The sequence below is a fragment of the Salvelinus fontinalis genome, chromosome 23 (genome assembly GCF_029448725.1).
Source record: "Salvelinus fontinalis isolate EN_2023a chromosome 23, ASM2944872v1, whole genome shotgun sequence".
In the NCBI taxonomy this organism is placed as follows: Eukaryota; Metazoa; Chordata; class Actinopteri; order Salmoniformes; family Salmonidae; genus Salvelinus; species Salvelinus fontinalis.
The window spans coordinates 26,733,013-26,748,144 of NC_074687.1; the positions used below are offsets into that span (position 1 = coordinate 26,733,013).

General features: G+C 48.0%; 1 protein-coding gene across 2 annotated transcripts in view; it reads right to left on the bottom strand.

Annotated features, from left to right (window-relative positions):
• LOC129821073 (unconventional myosin-XVI-like) overlaps positions 1-15,132 on the bottom strand; it is a 221,471-nt gene that overhangs the window by 162,817 nt on the left and 43,522 nt on the right. For both annotated transcript variants that reach the window (XM_055878332.1, XM_055878333.1), the window contains exon 2: positions 438-722. In XM_055878332.1, the coding sequence (XP_055734307.1) occupies positions 438-722 (285 nt within the window). The remainder of the gene's footprint in view (positions 1-437; positions 723-15,132) is intronic.

Sequence of the window (15,132 nt, forward strand, 5' to 3'; positions counted from 1 at the left end):
GCTACTCAGTACTACTCAGTACTACTCAGTACTACTCAGTGCTGCTCAGTACTACAGTACTACTCACAAGCTGAAACCCTCCACTGCCTGTTTGCACTGCTTCAAAGCTCATAGAACTGTCAGAACTCAATAGTTCAAATGGAATCTTATTGAACTCATATATGATGCCATCGGCTTCACAAATCTAGAACAGTTTTGCTGATAGATATTAACCCTGTAAATAGATCAAAACTAGCTTTAACACTCAAGTGGGAGTATGCTAACTAGAACCTAAAATGGTTCTTCGGCTGTAGGACCTTCTACATGGAACCAAAGAGGGTTCCTATTGGAACAGCCAAAGAACCATTATGGAACCCTTTTTTCAAAGAGTGTAGCTAACACTCCCCTCCCTCTCTCTCCCCTCCCGCCCTCAAACACACAGAAATAAACACACCCACCTTCTTTGTCATCGTGCCGTATGATGGCGTCCGTTATGACATCACCGAGGCTGAAGCGAATGCGGTGCCTCTTCCTGTGGCTGGTGGGCGGGGCTTTGACCTTGACTCCGCCTCCGCCTCCGCCTCCCGGTTTCTGCAGGGTCTTCTCCCGCTCGTAGTACGCCCTTATTTGGTCGCAGCGCATTCTCCTGACCAGCCGCTGGCGCTGGCCAAACGGGAGAGACTCCAGCAGACACTGGTCGATCTCCATGTTCTGACGAAACACGTTACATAGCTGAAAACAACCTGCAGAGGGAGGGAGGGAGGGAGGGAGGGAGGGAGGGAGGGAGGGAAAAGAAGGGAGAGAAATGCATTAGCATATCATGTTTTGTGATGAAAATCTGTCTCAACAGTGTTATACAATTCAAAGATAGACAGAGATGTTAAACGCTGTCTATTGCACGAGCGCGTGTGTGTGTGTGTGTGTGTGTGTGTGTGTGTGTGTGTGTGTGTGTGTGTGTGTGTGTGTGTGTGTGTGTGTGTGTGTGTGTGTGTGTGTGTGTGTGTGTGTGTGTGTGTGTGTGTGTGTGTGTGTGTAAGACACAGATACAGCTGTTATATTAATAACTCCAACAGAGCCAAATCATGTTTATTTAAATACAGTCTGACAGTGAACGGACAGGACAACGCTTGGATGATAAAGTACACCAGCGCTGTCTGTTTCACCTCCAGACAAGTGTATGTGAGTGCCTGTATGTTTATAATGGACTACACTTGCACTGCCTTTAGCCTCCAGGCGTTTTGAAAAAAATAATAACACTGTTTAGTGTCTTCTCTCCTGCATTGCAACGGTCTGTAGTGAATGTCATGACTTAGCATATTGTCTCTTCCAGTGGAAGAGAGTTCCCCTCATCCTGACCTAGTCTCTGAGTCTTATTAGGGTGTGTCTGTGTAATGCTGCTGCAGCATGGATAAGCCTCAATGACTGCAGAAGAATTCATCACTAGCTACATATCAGGACCAAACCAGGCTTAGTTATGAAGATAGTTCCAGACTTACTAAACTATAAATATTCATAGCATTATTCAGTGATGAAGGCAGCGAGTCAGAGGAATATTAAGTCAAGTTGCAATGCACAGGCGAAAAGGCGGTGACTCTTCCAAACGCATAAAAAAGTAATCTGCAAGAAAATATAAGTCTGCCCCTGTATGCAATACGCTTCAGAAGAAAGTTTCAATGATTTGGTGATGTGTGTAATGTATGAGTGTGTGAGAAAAACAGCAGTAATTGGTGCAGTCATTCAGGTCACTATTAGTGCCTTTGCAGATAAATTAGAGACAGTGACTTTTCTCCTCCTCTCTCTGAGTCACACACTCCCTCTCTGCTCTTCTCCTCCTTCCCTGTCTGCTTGTCTATCTGTCTGCTTGTCTGTCTGTCTGCTTGTCTATCTGTCTGCTTGTCTGTCTGTCTGCTTGTCTGTCTGTCTGCTTGTCTATCTGTCTGCTTGTCTATCTGTCTGCTTGTCTGTCTGTCTGCTTGTCTATCTGTCTGCTTGTCTATCTGTCTGCTTGTCTATCTGTCTGCTTGTCTATCTGTCTGCTTGTCTATTTGTCTGCTTGTCTGTATGTCTGCTTGTCTATCTGTCTGCTTGTCTATCTTTCTGCTTGTCTGTCTATCTTCTTGTCTATCTGTCTGCTTGTCTCTCTGTCTGCTTGTCTGTCTGTCTGCTGTCTGTCTGTCTGTCTGTCAGTCTGCTGTCTGTCTGTCAATCTGCTGTCTGTCTGTCAATCTGCTGTCTGTCTGTCAGTCTGCTGTCTGTCTGTCAATCTGCTGTCTGTCTGTCAGTCTGCTGTCTGTCTGTCTGTCTGCTGTCTATCTGTCAAGCTGATGTCTGTCTGTCAATCTGCTGTCTGTCTGTCAATCTGCTGTCTATCTGTCTGTTTGCTGTCTATCTGTCAATCTGCTGTCTGTCTGTCAATCTGCTGTCTGTCTGTCAATCTGCTGTCTGTCTGTCAGTCTGCTGTCTGTCTGTCAGTCTGGTGTCTGTCTGTCAATCTGCTGTCTGTCTGTCAATCTGCTGTCTGTCTGTCAATCTGCTGTCTGTCTGTCAGTCTGCTGTCTGTCTGTCAATCTGCTGTCTGTCTGTCAGTCTGCTGTCTGTCTGTCTGTCTGCTGTCTATCTGTCTAGCTGATGTCTATTTGTCAATGCTGCTGTCTGTCTGTCTGCTCTGTCTATCTGTCTGCTTGTCTATCTGTCTGCTCTGTCTATCTGTCTGCTGTCGTCTGTCTGTCTGCTTGTCTATCTGTCTGCTTGTCTATCTGTCTGCTTGTCTGTCTATCTTCTTGTCTATCTGTCTGCTTGTCTATCTGTCTGCTTGTCTGTCTGTCTGCTTGTCTGTCTGTCTGTGTGTCTGTCTGTCTGTGTGTCTGTCTGCTTGTCTATCTGTCTGCTTGTCTATCTGTCTGCGTATCTCTGTCTGCTTGTCTATCTGTCGGCTTGTCTGTCTGTCTGCTTGTCTGTCTGTCTGCTTGTTTATCTGTCTGCTTGTTTATCTGTCTGCTTCTCTGTCTGTCTGCTTGTCTATCTGTCTGCTTGTCTGTCTGTCTGCTTGTCTATCTGTCTGCCTTCTTTGCCTCTTCTTTTAACACACTCCAATTTCCTGTTTTTTGATTATCTACCTCTTCATCCCTCTCTTTCCTTTCCTCCTCTCCCTCCCTTGGTCACATTGCCTGTTTGACTGTCTTCCGCCTCTCGCTCCCTTTAAACCTTCTCCTCCACCCCCCCTCCATATCCCCCCCTCCCTCCCTCCCTCTCTCTATCCCTCTCTCACACTCCTCCCTCTTTCAATGAAATTAAATTATTTCTCTCCCTCTCTCTTACACTCTTCCCTCCCTCTCTCACCCTCCCCTCTCCCCTCTCCCTCTCTCTCACACCTTCCCTTCCTCTCTCCCTCTCTCACACTCCTCCCTCCCCCTCCCTGTCTCTCACACCCTCCCTCCCTCCCCTCCCTCCCTCCCTGTCACACTCCACCTTCCCTCTCTCCGACACCCCTCCCTCCTCCCTCACTGTCAGACTCCTCCCACTCTACCCCTCTCTCTCACACCCCTCCCTCCCTTCCTCTCTCCCTTTTTCTCACACCCCTCCCTACTTCCCTGTCACACTCCTCCCTCCCTCTCTCCCCCTCTCTCATACTCCCTCCCCCCTGTCAGACTCCTCCCTCCCTCTCTCCCACACCCCTCCCTCCCTTCCCCTCTCCCTCTCTTTCACATCCCCCCCCCCCTTCGTGTATGTGTGTGTGATTCAGCAGACTGGTGCAGCAGTGTCACGACTTCTGCCGAAGTCGTTGCCTCTCCTTGTCCGGGCGGTGTTCGGCGGTCGACTTCACCGGTCTTCTAGTCATCATCGATCCATTTTTCATTTTCCATTGGTTTTGTCTTGTCTTCCCACACACCTGTTGTCAATCCCATTTCATTACCTGTTGTGTATTTAACCCTCTGTTTCCCTTCATGTGTTTGTCAGAGATTGTTCGTTGTCTAGTGTTGTGTTGTTTGTGTATAGGTGTGCGTTGGGTATTCGTACCCAGATTTTTGTATTATATTTTTCGTGAGTGTTATGGAGTTAATTACTGGGACTTCTATTAAAGTACTCCATGCTACACTCTATTTTTGACTCTCCTGCGCCTGACTTCCTCTGCCACCTATACACGCCGCTGTGACAGAATCTCTGACCTAAATATATGAAGTCAGCAGGAGAGGACACGACGGCCATGGAGGTAGAAAAGCGCATTATGGAACAAGCTAAGGAGATTGACTGTTTGAGCGCCATCATGGATCGTATTGTCCAGAATATGGATCGCTTTGAGAGACAGGGAGTTTCTCCAGCGCCTCCACTGCCACAACTGGGATTTACCGTTAACGCGTTTTCCCCACCTGAACCTAATAAAATCCGTTTACCCCTACCAACGGGTTACAACGGAGATACTGCTGGCTGCCAGGGTTTCCTCCTTAAACTGAACTTATATCTGGCCACGGTCTCCCCAGTACCATCCGACCGGGAGAAGAGTTCCGCCCTCGTCTCATGCCTCACCGGGAGAGCCCGGGAGTGGGCCAGCGCTGTGTGTAGAGAGGAGAATGCGGCGTTGGACCATTTTGAGGAGTTCACCCGTTATTTCAGGAGAGTATTCGACCATCCTCCCGAAGGAAAAACGGCGGGTGAGCTTCTCTATCATCTGAGGCAGGGGACGAGGAGTGCCCAGGAGTTTGCTTTGGAGTTTAGGACCTTGGCTGCCAGCGCTGGATGGAGCGACAGGGCCCTGATCGACCATTACCATTGTAGCCTACGCGAGGACGTCCGTCGGGAGCTGGCCTGTAGAGACACCACCCTTAACTTCGACCAGCTGGTGGACATGTCCATCAGGCTGGACAACATGCTGGCTACTCGTGGACGTCTAGATCGGGGTCTGGTTGTTCCATCCTCCCGCACCCTCTCTCCCGAACCAATGGAATTGGGAGGGACGGTGCGTCGGGAGACCGGAGGGGGTACCCGCTCGAGCACCATCTATGATCGCAGAGATCACACTGCTGATCGGTGTCGGGTTGGTTCCTCTGGGAATAGAGAAGGCAGGCAGGGCACTCTGGCATCACCCCAGGTGAGTAGGCACCATACTCATCCAGAGCCCTCTGTTGCACTTATGTTTGTCTCTGTCACCTTTCCGGATTTTTCCCTGCATTCCCAGTATAAGGCGCTAGTAGATTCAGGCGCGGCTGGGAATTTCATTAATAAAAATTTTGCTCATAGTTTAGGGATTCCTGTTGTTTCTGTTGATATGCCTTTCCCTATTCATGCCTTAGATAGTCGACCAATAGGGTCAGGGTTTATCAGGGAGGTCACCGCACCTTTGTCTATGATAACGCAGGGAGGTCACAAGGAGAAGATTAGTCTTTTCCTTATTGATTCCCCTGCGTATTCTGTGGTGTTAGGTCTACCCTGGTTAACTACTCATAACCCCACTGTTTCTTGGCCACAGAGGGCTCTCACGGGGTGGTCGCGAGAGTGCTCAGGTAGGTGTGTAGGGGTTTCCGTTGGTGCTACTACGGTGGAAAGTCCAGACCAGGTTTCCACCGTGCGCATTCCCCCAGAATATGCCGATTTGGCACTCGCCTTCTGTAAAAAGAAGGCGACTCAATTACCACCCCATCGACAGGGGGATTGTGCGATAGATCTCCTGGTAGACGCTGCATATCCCAGGAGTCATGTGTATCCTCTGTCGCAAGCGGAGACAGTGGCTATGAATAATTATATCTCTGAATCACTGCGTCAGGGGTTCATTCAGCCATCCATTTCACCCGCCTCTTCGAGTTTCTTTTTTGTGAAGAAGAAGGATGGCGGTTTACGCCCGTGCATTGATTATCGAGACCTTAATAAAATCACGGTAAAATATAGTTACCCGCTACCTTTGATTAACCTGTTGGGGATGGGGGCGCTGTTTAGACTATTTATGCTAATGTGGCTAATTTTTTAAACGGCTTCCCACAAAATCCTTGATCGTACAATATGCATATTATTATTATTATTGGATAGAAAACAGTCTATAGTTTCTATAGGAGTTGAAATTTTGTCTCTAAGTGGAACAGAGCCCATTCTACAGCAATTTCCCTGACATGGAGTCAGATTTGAGAAACGTTGGCCACTTTTCTGAAGTCATTTAAACGGGCACTGTCGTTGCTATGACTATACGGACACTTCTTACGTCTTCCCCTGGATGCCTTTACGTGATGACGATTCCAACGGGCTCGATTGCTCGTTCACAGGCCCTACAAATGAAAAAAACCTTTAGCTAGCAAGTCTTTTCTTGCTGCGTAACGCGCGTGGAAGACACCGACCCTCTCCTGTTCCAAGCATTAGTTTAGCCTGTTATATTTCTCCGGTCATCTTTTCACTCGTTATAGGAGTTACAAACATCACAAAGTAGTTAATTTAAAGCGTTTTATAGCAATTTATATCCGTTTAGTGCGATTTTGGGACATTTATTTTTGCAACGATGTGAAAAGTTGGGAACGCTTTTCAGTTCATCCCGAACGTAGTTGACATTTCCACATGGCAAGAGGACAGCTTTCCACCAAAAGACGATTTCTCCCAAGAAAGGATCCTTTGCCCAAGATACTGATGGAAGAACAGCTCAAGGTAGGACATTTTTATTATGATAAATCGTGTTTCTGTCGAAACATTTTAGTGGCTTAGGACGCCATGTTTTTTGACGTAGCTTCGCTTGGCGCAAACTGTATTGAAAAGTAAGGATAAATTAAAAAATGTAATAACGCAATTGTATTAAGAATTAAATTGTCTATCAATCCCTGTCCACCCTATATTTTTTAGTCACGTTTATGAGTATTTATGTATAAGAGTAGATCACTGTCTAAGTGGCGCAAGGACGTTTTCTTTACCAGCTTGTCTACATTTCACATTGTCTAACCATGATTTTGGTGGCTAAATATAAACATTTTCGATCAAACTGTATATGCATGTTGTAATGTGATGTTACAGGAGTGTCATCGGAAGAATTCTGAGAAGGTTAGTGAAAAAATTAATATCTTTTGGCGATGTTGACTTTTATCGCTCACTTTGGCTAGAATCAATGCTGGGCTGCTAATTGCTATGTGCTAAGCTAATATAACGATTTATTGTGTTTTCGCTGTAAGACACTTAGAAAATCTGAAATATTGTCTGTATTCACAGGATCTGTGTCTTTCGATTCGTGTATGCTGTGTATTTTTACGAAATGTTTGATGATTAGTAGTTAGGTAAACACGTTGCTCATTGTAATTATTCTAGTCCATTTGTGATGGTGGGTGCAATTGTAAACTATGCCATATACCTGAAATATGCACTTTTTTCTAACAAAACCTATCCCATACCATAAATATGTTATCAGACTGTCATCTAATGAGTTTTTTTGTTGGTTAGGGGCTATAAATATCTTAGTTTAGCCGAATTGGTGATGGCTACTGGTGTTGGTGGACAAATAAAAGATGGTGGATTATGCTAATGTGTTTTTAGGTAATAGATGTACATCTTTACATATTGTGTCTTCCCTGTAAAACATTTTAAAAATCGGAAATGTTGACTGGATTCATAAGATCTGTGTCTTTCATTAGCTGTATTGGACTTTAATGTGTGAAAGTTAAATATTTTAAAAAAATATTTTTTTTGAATTTCGCGGCACTGGTTTTTCAGTGGGGGGGGGGGGGGTGTGCCGCTAGCGCCACGCTGATCCTAGACAGGTTAATACAGTAATGGAGTCAATGCGCGGGGCCCGCTTCTTCACAAAATTGGATCTCAGGAGTGCGTACAATCTGGTGCGTATTAGGAAGGGTGATGAGTGGAAGACGGCATTTAGCACCACCTCAGGTCATTATGAGTACCTGGTCATGCCATATGGGTTGATGAATGCTCCATCAGTCTTCCAATCGTTTGTAGATGAGATCTTCAGGGACCTGAACGGGCAGGGTGTAGTGGTGTATATCGATGATATTTTGATATACTCTGCTACACGCGCTGAGCATGTGTCCTTGGTGCGCAGGGTGCTTGGTCGCCTGTTGGAGCATGATTTATATGTCAAGGCTGAGAAATGCTTGTTCTTCCAACAATCCATCTCCTTCCTAGGGCATCAGATTTCCACTTCAGGAGTGGAAATGGAGAGCGACCGCATTACAGCCGTGCGTAATTGGCCGACTCCAACCACGGTAAAGGAGGTGCAGCGTTTTTTAGGGTTTGCCAATTACTACCGGAGATTTATCCGGGGTTTTGGTCAGGTTGCAGCTCCCATTACCTCACTGCTAAAGGGGGGACCGGTGCGCTTGCAGTGGTCGGCCGAGGCGAATAGGGCTTTTGGTAAACTGAAGGCTCTGTTTACCTCGGCGCCTGTGTTGGCTCATCCGGATCCCTCTTTGCCATTCATAGTAGAGGTGGACGCATCCGAAGCTGGGATAGGAGCAGTGCTCTCTCAGCGTTCGGGTGTGCCACCGAAGCTTCGCCCCTGTGCTTTCTTTTCGAAGAAGCTCAGCCCGGCGGAGCGTAACTATGATGTGGGGGACCGAGAGCTGTTAGCTGTCGTAAAAGCCTTGAAGGTGTGGAGGCATTGGCTTGAGGGGGCTAATCACCCTTTTCTCATCTGGACTGACCACCGCAATCTGGAGTACATCCGGCAGGCGAAGAGACTAAATCCTCGCCAGGCAAGGTGGGCCATGTTTTTCACTCGTTTTGTGTTTACGCTTACTTACAGACCAGGCTCCCAGAACGTCAAGGCAGACGCATTGTCTCGGCTGTATGACACAGAGGAGCGACCCATGGATCCCACTCCCATACTCCCAGAGTCGTGTTTGGTGGCGCCAGTAGTGTGGGAGCTGGACGCGGACATTGAGCGGGCGTCACGTGCAGAGCCCTCTCCTCCTGAGTGTCCAGCTGGTCGTCTGTACGTTCCGTCTGCTGTCCGCGACCGATTGATCTATTGGGCTCACACATCACCCTCCTCTGGTCATCCTGGGATAGGTCGGACGATGCGCTGTCTTGATGGGAGGTACTGGTGGCCTACTTTAGCTAAGGACGTGAGGATTTATGTTTCCTCCTGTTCGGTGTGCGCTCAGTGCAAGGCTCCTAGACACCTGCCTAGAGGTAAGCTTTTACCTTTACCCGTTCCTCAACGGCCGTGGTCGCACCTGTCAGTGGATTTTGTGACTGATCTTCCACCTTCACAGGGTTACACCACGATCCTGGTCGTTGTGGATCGGTTTTCTAAGTCCTGTCGTCTTCTCCCTTTGCCCGGTCTCCCTACGGCCTTACAAACTGCGGAGGCTCTGTTTACACATGTTTTCCGGCATTATGGGGTGCCTGAGGATATAGTGTCTGATCGGGGTCCCCAGTTCACGTCAAGGGTCTGGAAGGCGTTCATGGAACGTCTGGGGATCTCGGTTAGTCTTACCTCAGGTTTTCACCCCGAGAGTAATGGGCAGGTGGAGAGAGTTAACCAGGATGTGGGCAGGTTTCTGCGGTCCTATTGCCAGGACCGGCCAGGGGAGTGGGCGAAGTTCGTGCCCTGGGCAGAGATAGCCCAGAACTCGCTACGTCACTCCTCTACTAACCTTACCCCTTTTCAATGTGTATTAGGGTATCAGCCAGTTCTGGCTCCTTGGCATCAGAGTCAGACCGAAGCTCCTGCGGTGGACAATTGGTTTCGGCACGCTGAGGAAACTTGGGAGGCAGCCCACGTCCACCTTCAGCGTGCCATAAGGCGCCAGAAAATTGGCGCAGACCGTCGCCGCAGTGAGGCCCCGGTGTTTGTACCAGGGGACAGGGTCTGGCTCTCGACCCGAAACCTGCCCCTCCGCCTGCTCTGCCGGAAGCTGTGTCCGCGGTTTGTGGGGCCGTTTAAAGTCCTGAGGAGAGTGAACGAGGTATGTTATAGATTACAACTGCCCATTAATTACCGTATTAACCCCTCGTTCCATGTGTCTCTCCTCAGGCCGGTGGTGGCTGGCCCGCTCCAGGAGGCTGAAGTGCGTGAAGTTCCTCCGCCTCCTCTAGACATCGAGGGGGCCCCGGCGTACGCTATTCGATCCATTTTGGATTCGAGACGTCGGGCGAGGGGCCTTCAGTACCTCGTGGACTGGGAGGGGTACGGGCCGGAGGAGAGATGCTGGGTTCCGGTGGAGGACGTTTTAGATCCTTCTATGTTAAAAGAATTCCACCGCCTCCATCCGGATCGCCCTGCACCTCGCCCTCCGGGTCGTCCCCGAGGCCGGTGTCGACGCGCTGCTGGAGCCGCGCGTCAGGGGGGGGGTAATGTCACGACTTCTGCCGAAGTCGTTGCCTCTCCTTGTCCGGGCGGTGTTCGGCGGTCGACTTCACCGGTCTTCTAGTCATCATCGATCCATTTTTCATTTTCCATTGGTTTTGTCTTGTCTTCCCACACACCTGTTGTCAATCCCATTTCATTACCTGTTGTGTATTTAACCCTCTGTTTCCCTTCATGTGTTTGTCAGAGATTGTTCGTTGTCTAGTGTTGTGTTGTTTGTGTATAGGTGTGCGTTGGGTATTCGTACCCAGATTTTTGTATTATATTTTTCGTGAGTGTTATGGAGTTAATTACTGGGACTTCTATTAAAGTACTCCATGCTACACTCTATTTTTGACTCTCCTGCGCCTGACTTCCTCTGCCACCTATACACGCCGCTGTGACAAGCAGGCTGCTGGTGAGGTTTACACCACTGACAGTGGGACGTTTTTGAAGTACTGCAGCCTTTTCACGTCCCTCTTCCCATGATCCTCTCTCTCCCCCTCTTTCTTTCTCTCTTTCTTCATTCCTCTCTCCCTTCATATTTCTCCTTTCTCTCCTCTCTGCCTGCTACGCTTTTTAAAGAGAAGCATGAATCACTGCAGTTTGTTCTGTCATGCTGCTATGGAAATGAGAGCTGCAGTGCTTTTCTCTGAAGCTGTTCACCTCATAATCTCTTCAGAGACCCATAAGCATATGCACAGCGCTGAACACACACAAATGCCAAAAAAGAGACACATTTGTATCCATAACAGACATGGCTGGGGAAAGGAGAGGTGTTTAGCCCCCAGCATGTTGTCTCTACTTTGTGCTGTAGTTCAGTTCAGTATCAGGCTGATGGGTGATGTTACTGTGTCTCTAGCTGCTTTTGCTTTAGATAATCATCTACACACCTGCCTCCCAGACAGACAGTTTGCCACATGCACAATGCTCAAATGTTACCATCTTTCAAACCTTTCTCTTTTATACTTCCCCCTTGTCCTTTAACTTTCTCTCACCGCCTCTATTTCCTTTTTCTCTTCCTCCCTCTCTTCTTTCCTCTCTTCCCCCTGTCTCTTCCTCCCGTCTCATCCTCATGTCTCTTCCTCCCTCTCTTCCTCCCACTCCTTTTCCTCTCTTCCTCCTGTCTCTTCCTCATGTCTCTTCCTCCCTCTCTTCCTCCCTCTCTTCCTCCCTCTCTTCCTCCCTCATGTCTCTTCCTTCCTCTCATCCTCATGTCTCTTCCTCCCTCTCTTCCTTCCTCACTTCCTCCCTCTCCCTCTCTTCCTCCATCTCATCCTCCTGTCTCTGGGCTCTGATAAGCCAGGATTCAAGAAACTTTAGAAAAGCTGCAGTGAACTAAGCTCCTCCAGTCACAGAAACCAATTACCTTCGAAAACCCAGACCTCTGCTCTGTGAGCCCAGCCCTGTGTCAGTACACACCACCATCCTCACTATATACCTTACTACTACTTAGCGTATACAGCTTCCTAAGCTGACTTTGCAGAGTTAGAGAGAGGGTACACCCTGATAATCATGAAACTAGTGACCCGACCCACCAGAACCAAGCCCTGGCCTGAGGAGGCTAGCACCTACCCCTAAGGAGAGACACAAAACCCAGCCATATCTGGACTGGAGGAGCTAGCTAGTCATATCTGGACTGGAGGAGCTAGCTAATCATATCTGGACTGGAGGAGCTAGCTAATCATATCTGGACTGGAGGAGCTAGCTAATCATATCTGGACTGGAGGAGTTAGCTAGTCATATCTGGACTGGAGGAGTTAGCTAGTCATATCTGGACTGGAGGAGTTAGCTAGTCATATCTGGACTGGAGGAGTTAGCTAGTCATATCTGGACTGGAGGAGTTAGCTAGTCATATCTGGACTGGAGGAGCTAGCTAGTCATATCTGGACAAGAGGAGCTAGCTAATCATATCTGGACTGGAGGAGCTAGCAAATCATATCTGGACTAGAGGAGCTAGCTAATCATATCTGGACTGGAGGAGCTAGCTAGTCATATCTGGACTGGAGAAGCTAGCTAGTCATATCTGGACTGGAGGAGCTAGCTAATCATATCTGGACTGGAGAAGCTAGCTAATCATATCTGGACTGGAGGAGTTAGCTAGTCATATCTGGACTGGAGGAGCTAGCTAGTCATATCTGGACTGGAGGAGTTAGCTAGTCATATCTGGACTGGAGGAGCTAGCTAATCATATCTGGACTGGAGGAGCTAGCTAATCATATCTGGACTGGAGGAGCTAGCTAGTCATATCTGGACTGGAGGAGCTGGCTAATCATATCTGGACTAGAGGAGCTAGCTAGTCATATCTGGACTAGAGGAGCTAGATAGTCATATCTGGACTGGAGGAGCTAGCTAGTCATATCTGAACTGGAGGAGCTAGCTAATCATATCTGGACTAGAGGAGCTAGCTAGTCATATCTGGACTAGAGGAGCTAGCTAGTCATATCTGGACTGGAGGAGCTAGCTAGTCATATCTGGACTGGAGGAGCTAGCTAATCATATCTGGACTGGAGGAGTTAACTTGTCATATCTGGACTGGAGGAGCTAGCTAGTCATATCTGGACTGGAGGAGTTAGCTAATCATATCTGGACTGGAGGAGCTAGCTAGTCATATCTGGACTGGAGGAGCTAGCTAATCATATCTGGACTAGAGGAGCTAGCTAATCATATCTGGACTGGAGGAGCTAGCTAATCATATATGGACTGGAGGGGCTAGCTAGTCATATCTGGACTGGAGGAGCTAGCTAGTCATATTTGGACTGGAGGAGCTAGCCAGTCATATCTGGACTGGAGGAGCTATCTAGTCATATCTGGGCTGGAGGAGCTAGCTAGTCATATCTGGACTGGAGAAGCTAGCTAGTCATATCTGGACTGGAGGAGTTAGCTAGTCATATCTGGGCTGGAGGAGCTAGCTAGTCATATCTGGACTGGAGAAGCTAGCTAGTCATATCTGGACTGGAGGAGTTAGCTAGTCATATCTGGACTGTAGGAGATAGCTAGTCATATCTGGACTGGAGGAGCTAGCTAATCATATCTGGACTGGAGGAGTTAGCTAGTCATATATGAACTGGAGGAGTTAGCTAATCATATCTGGACTGGAGGAGTTAGCTAGTCCTATCTGGACTGGAGGAGCTAGCTAATCATATCTGGACTAGAGGAGCTAGCTAATCATATCTGGACTGGAGGAGCTAGCTAATCATATATGGACTGGAGGGGCTAGCTAGTCATATCTGGACTGGAGGAGCTAGCTAGTCATATCTGGACTGGAGGAGCTAGCCAGTCATATCTGGACTGGAGGAGCTATCTAGTCATATCTGGGCTGGAGGAGCTAGCTAGTCATATCTGGACTGGAGAAGCTAGCTAGTCATATCTGGACTGGAGGAGTTAGCTAGTCATATCTGGGCTGGAGGAGCTAGCTAGTCATATCTGGACTGGAGAAGCTAGCTAGTCATATCTGGACTGGAGGAGTTAGCTAGTCATATCTGGACTGTAGGAGATAGCTAGTCATATCTGGACTGGAGGAGCTAGCTAATCATATCTGGACTGGAGGAGTTAGCTAGTCATATATGAACTGGAGGAGTTAGCTAATCATATCTGGACAGGAGGAGTTAGCTAGTCCTATCTGGACTGGAGGAGCTAGCTAGTCATATCTGGACTGGAGGAGCTAGCTAATCATATCTGGACTGGAGGAGCTAATTATTCATATCTTGACTGGAGGAGCTAATTAATCAAATCTGGACTGGAGGAGCTAGCTCATCATATCTGGACTGGAGGAGCTAGCTAATCATATCTGGACTGGAGGAGCTAATTAATCATATCTTGACTGGAGGAGCTAATTAATCATATCTGGACTGGAAGAGATAGCTAGTCATATCTGGGCTGGAAGAGCTAGCTAATCATATCTTGACTGGAGGAGCTAATTAATCATATCTGGACTGGAAGAGATAGCTAGTCATATCTGGGCTGGAAGAGCTAGCTAATCATATCTTGACTGGAGGAGCTAATTAATCGTATCTTGACTGGAGGAGTTAGCTCATCATATCTGGACTGGAGGAGCTAGCTAGTCATATCTGGATTGGAAGAGCTAGCTAATCATATCTGGACTGGAGGAACTAGCTAATCATATCTGGACTGGAGGACCTAGCTCGTCATATCGGGACTGCAGGAGTTAACTAATCATATCTGGACTGGAGGAGCTAGCTAGTGATATCTGGCCTGGAGGAGCTAGCTAATCATATCTGGACTGGAGGGGCTAGCTAGTCATATCTGGACTGGAGGAGCTAGCTAATCATATCTGGACTGGAGGAGCTAGCTAATCATATCTGAACTGGAGGGGCTAGCTAATCATATCTGGACTGGAGGAGCTAGCTAGTCATATCTGGACTGGAGGAGCTAGCTAATCATATCTGGACTGGAGGAGCTAGCTAATCATATCTGGACTGGAGGGGCTAGCTAATCATAGCTGGACTGGAGGAGCTAGCTAGTCATATCTGGACTGGAGGGGCTAGCTAATCATATCTGGACTGGAGGAGCTAGCTAATCATATCTGGACTGGAGGGGCTAGCTAATCATATCTGGACTGGAGGAGATAGCTAGTCATATCTGGACTGGAGGAGCTAGCTAGTCATATCTGGACTGGAAGAGCTAGCTAGTCATATCTGGACTGGAGGAGCTAGCTATTCATATCTGGACTGGAGGAGCTAGCTAGTCATATCTGGACTGGAGGAGCTAGCCAGTCATATCTGGACTAGAGGAGCTAGCTATTCATATCTGGACTGGAGGAGCTAGCTAGTCATATCTGGATTGGAGGAGCTAGCTAGTCATATCTGGACTGGAGGAGCTAGCTAGTCATATCTGGACTGGAGAAGCTAGCTAGTCATATCTGG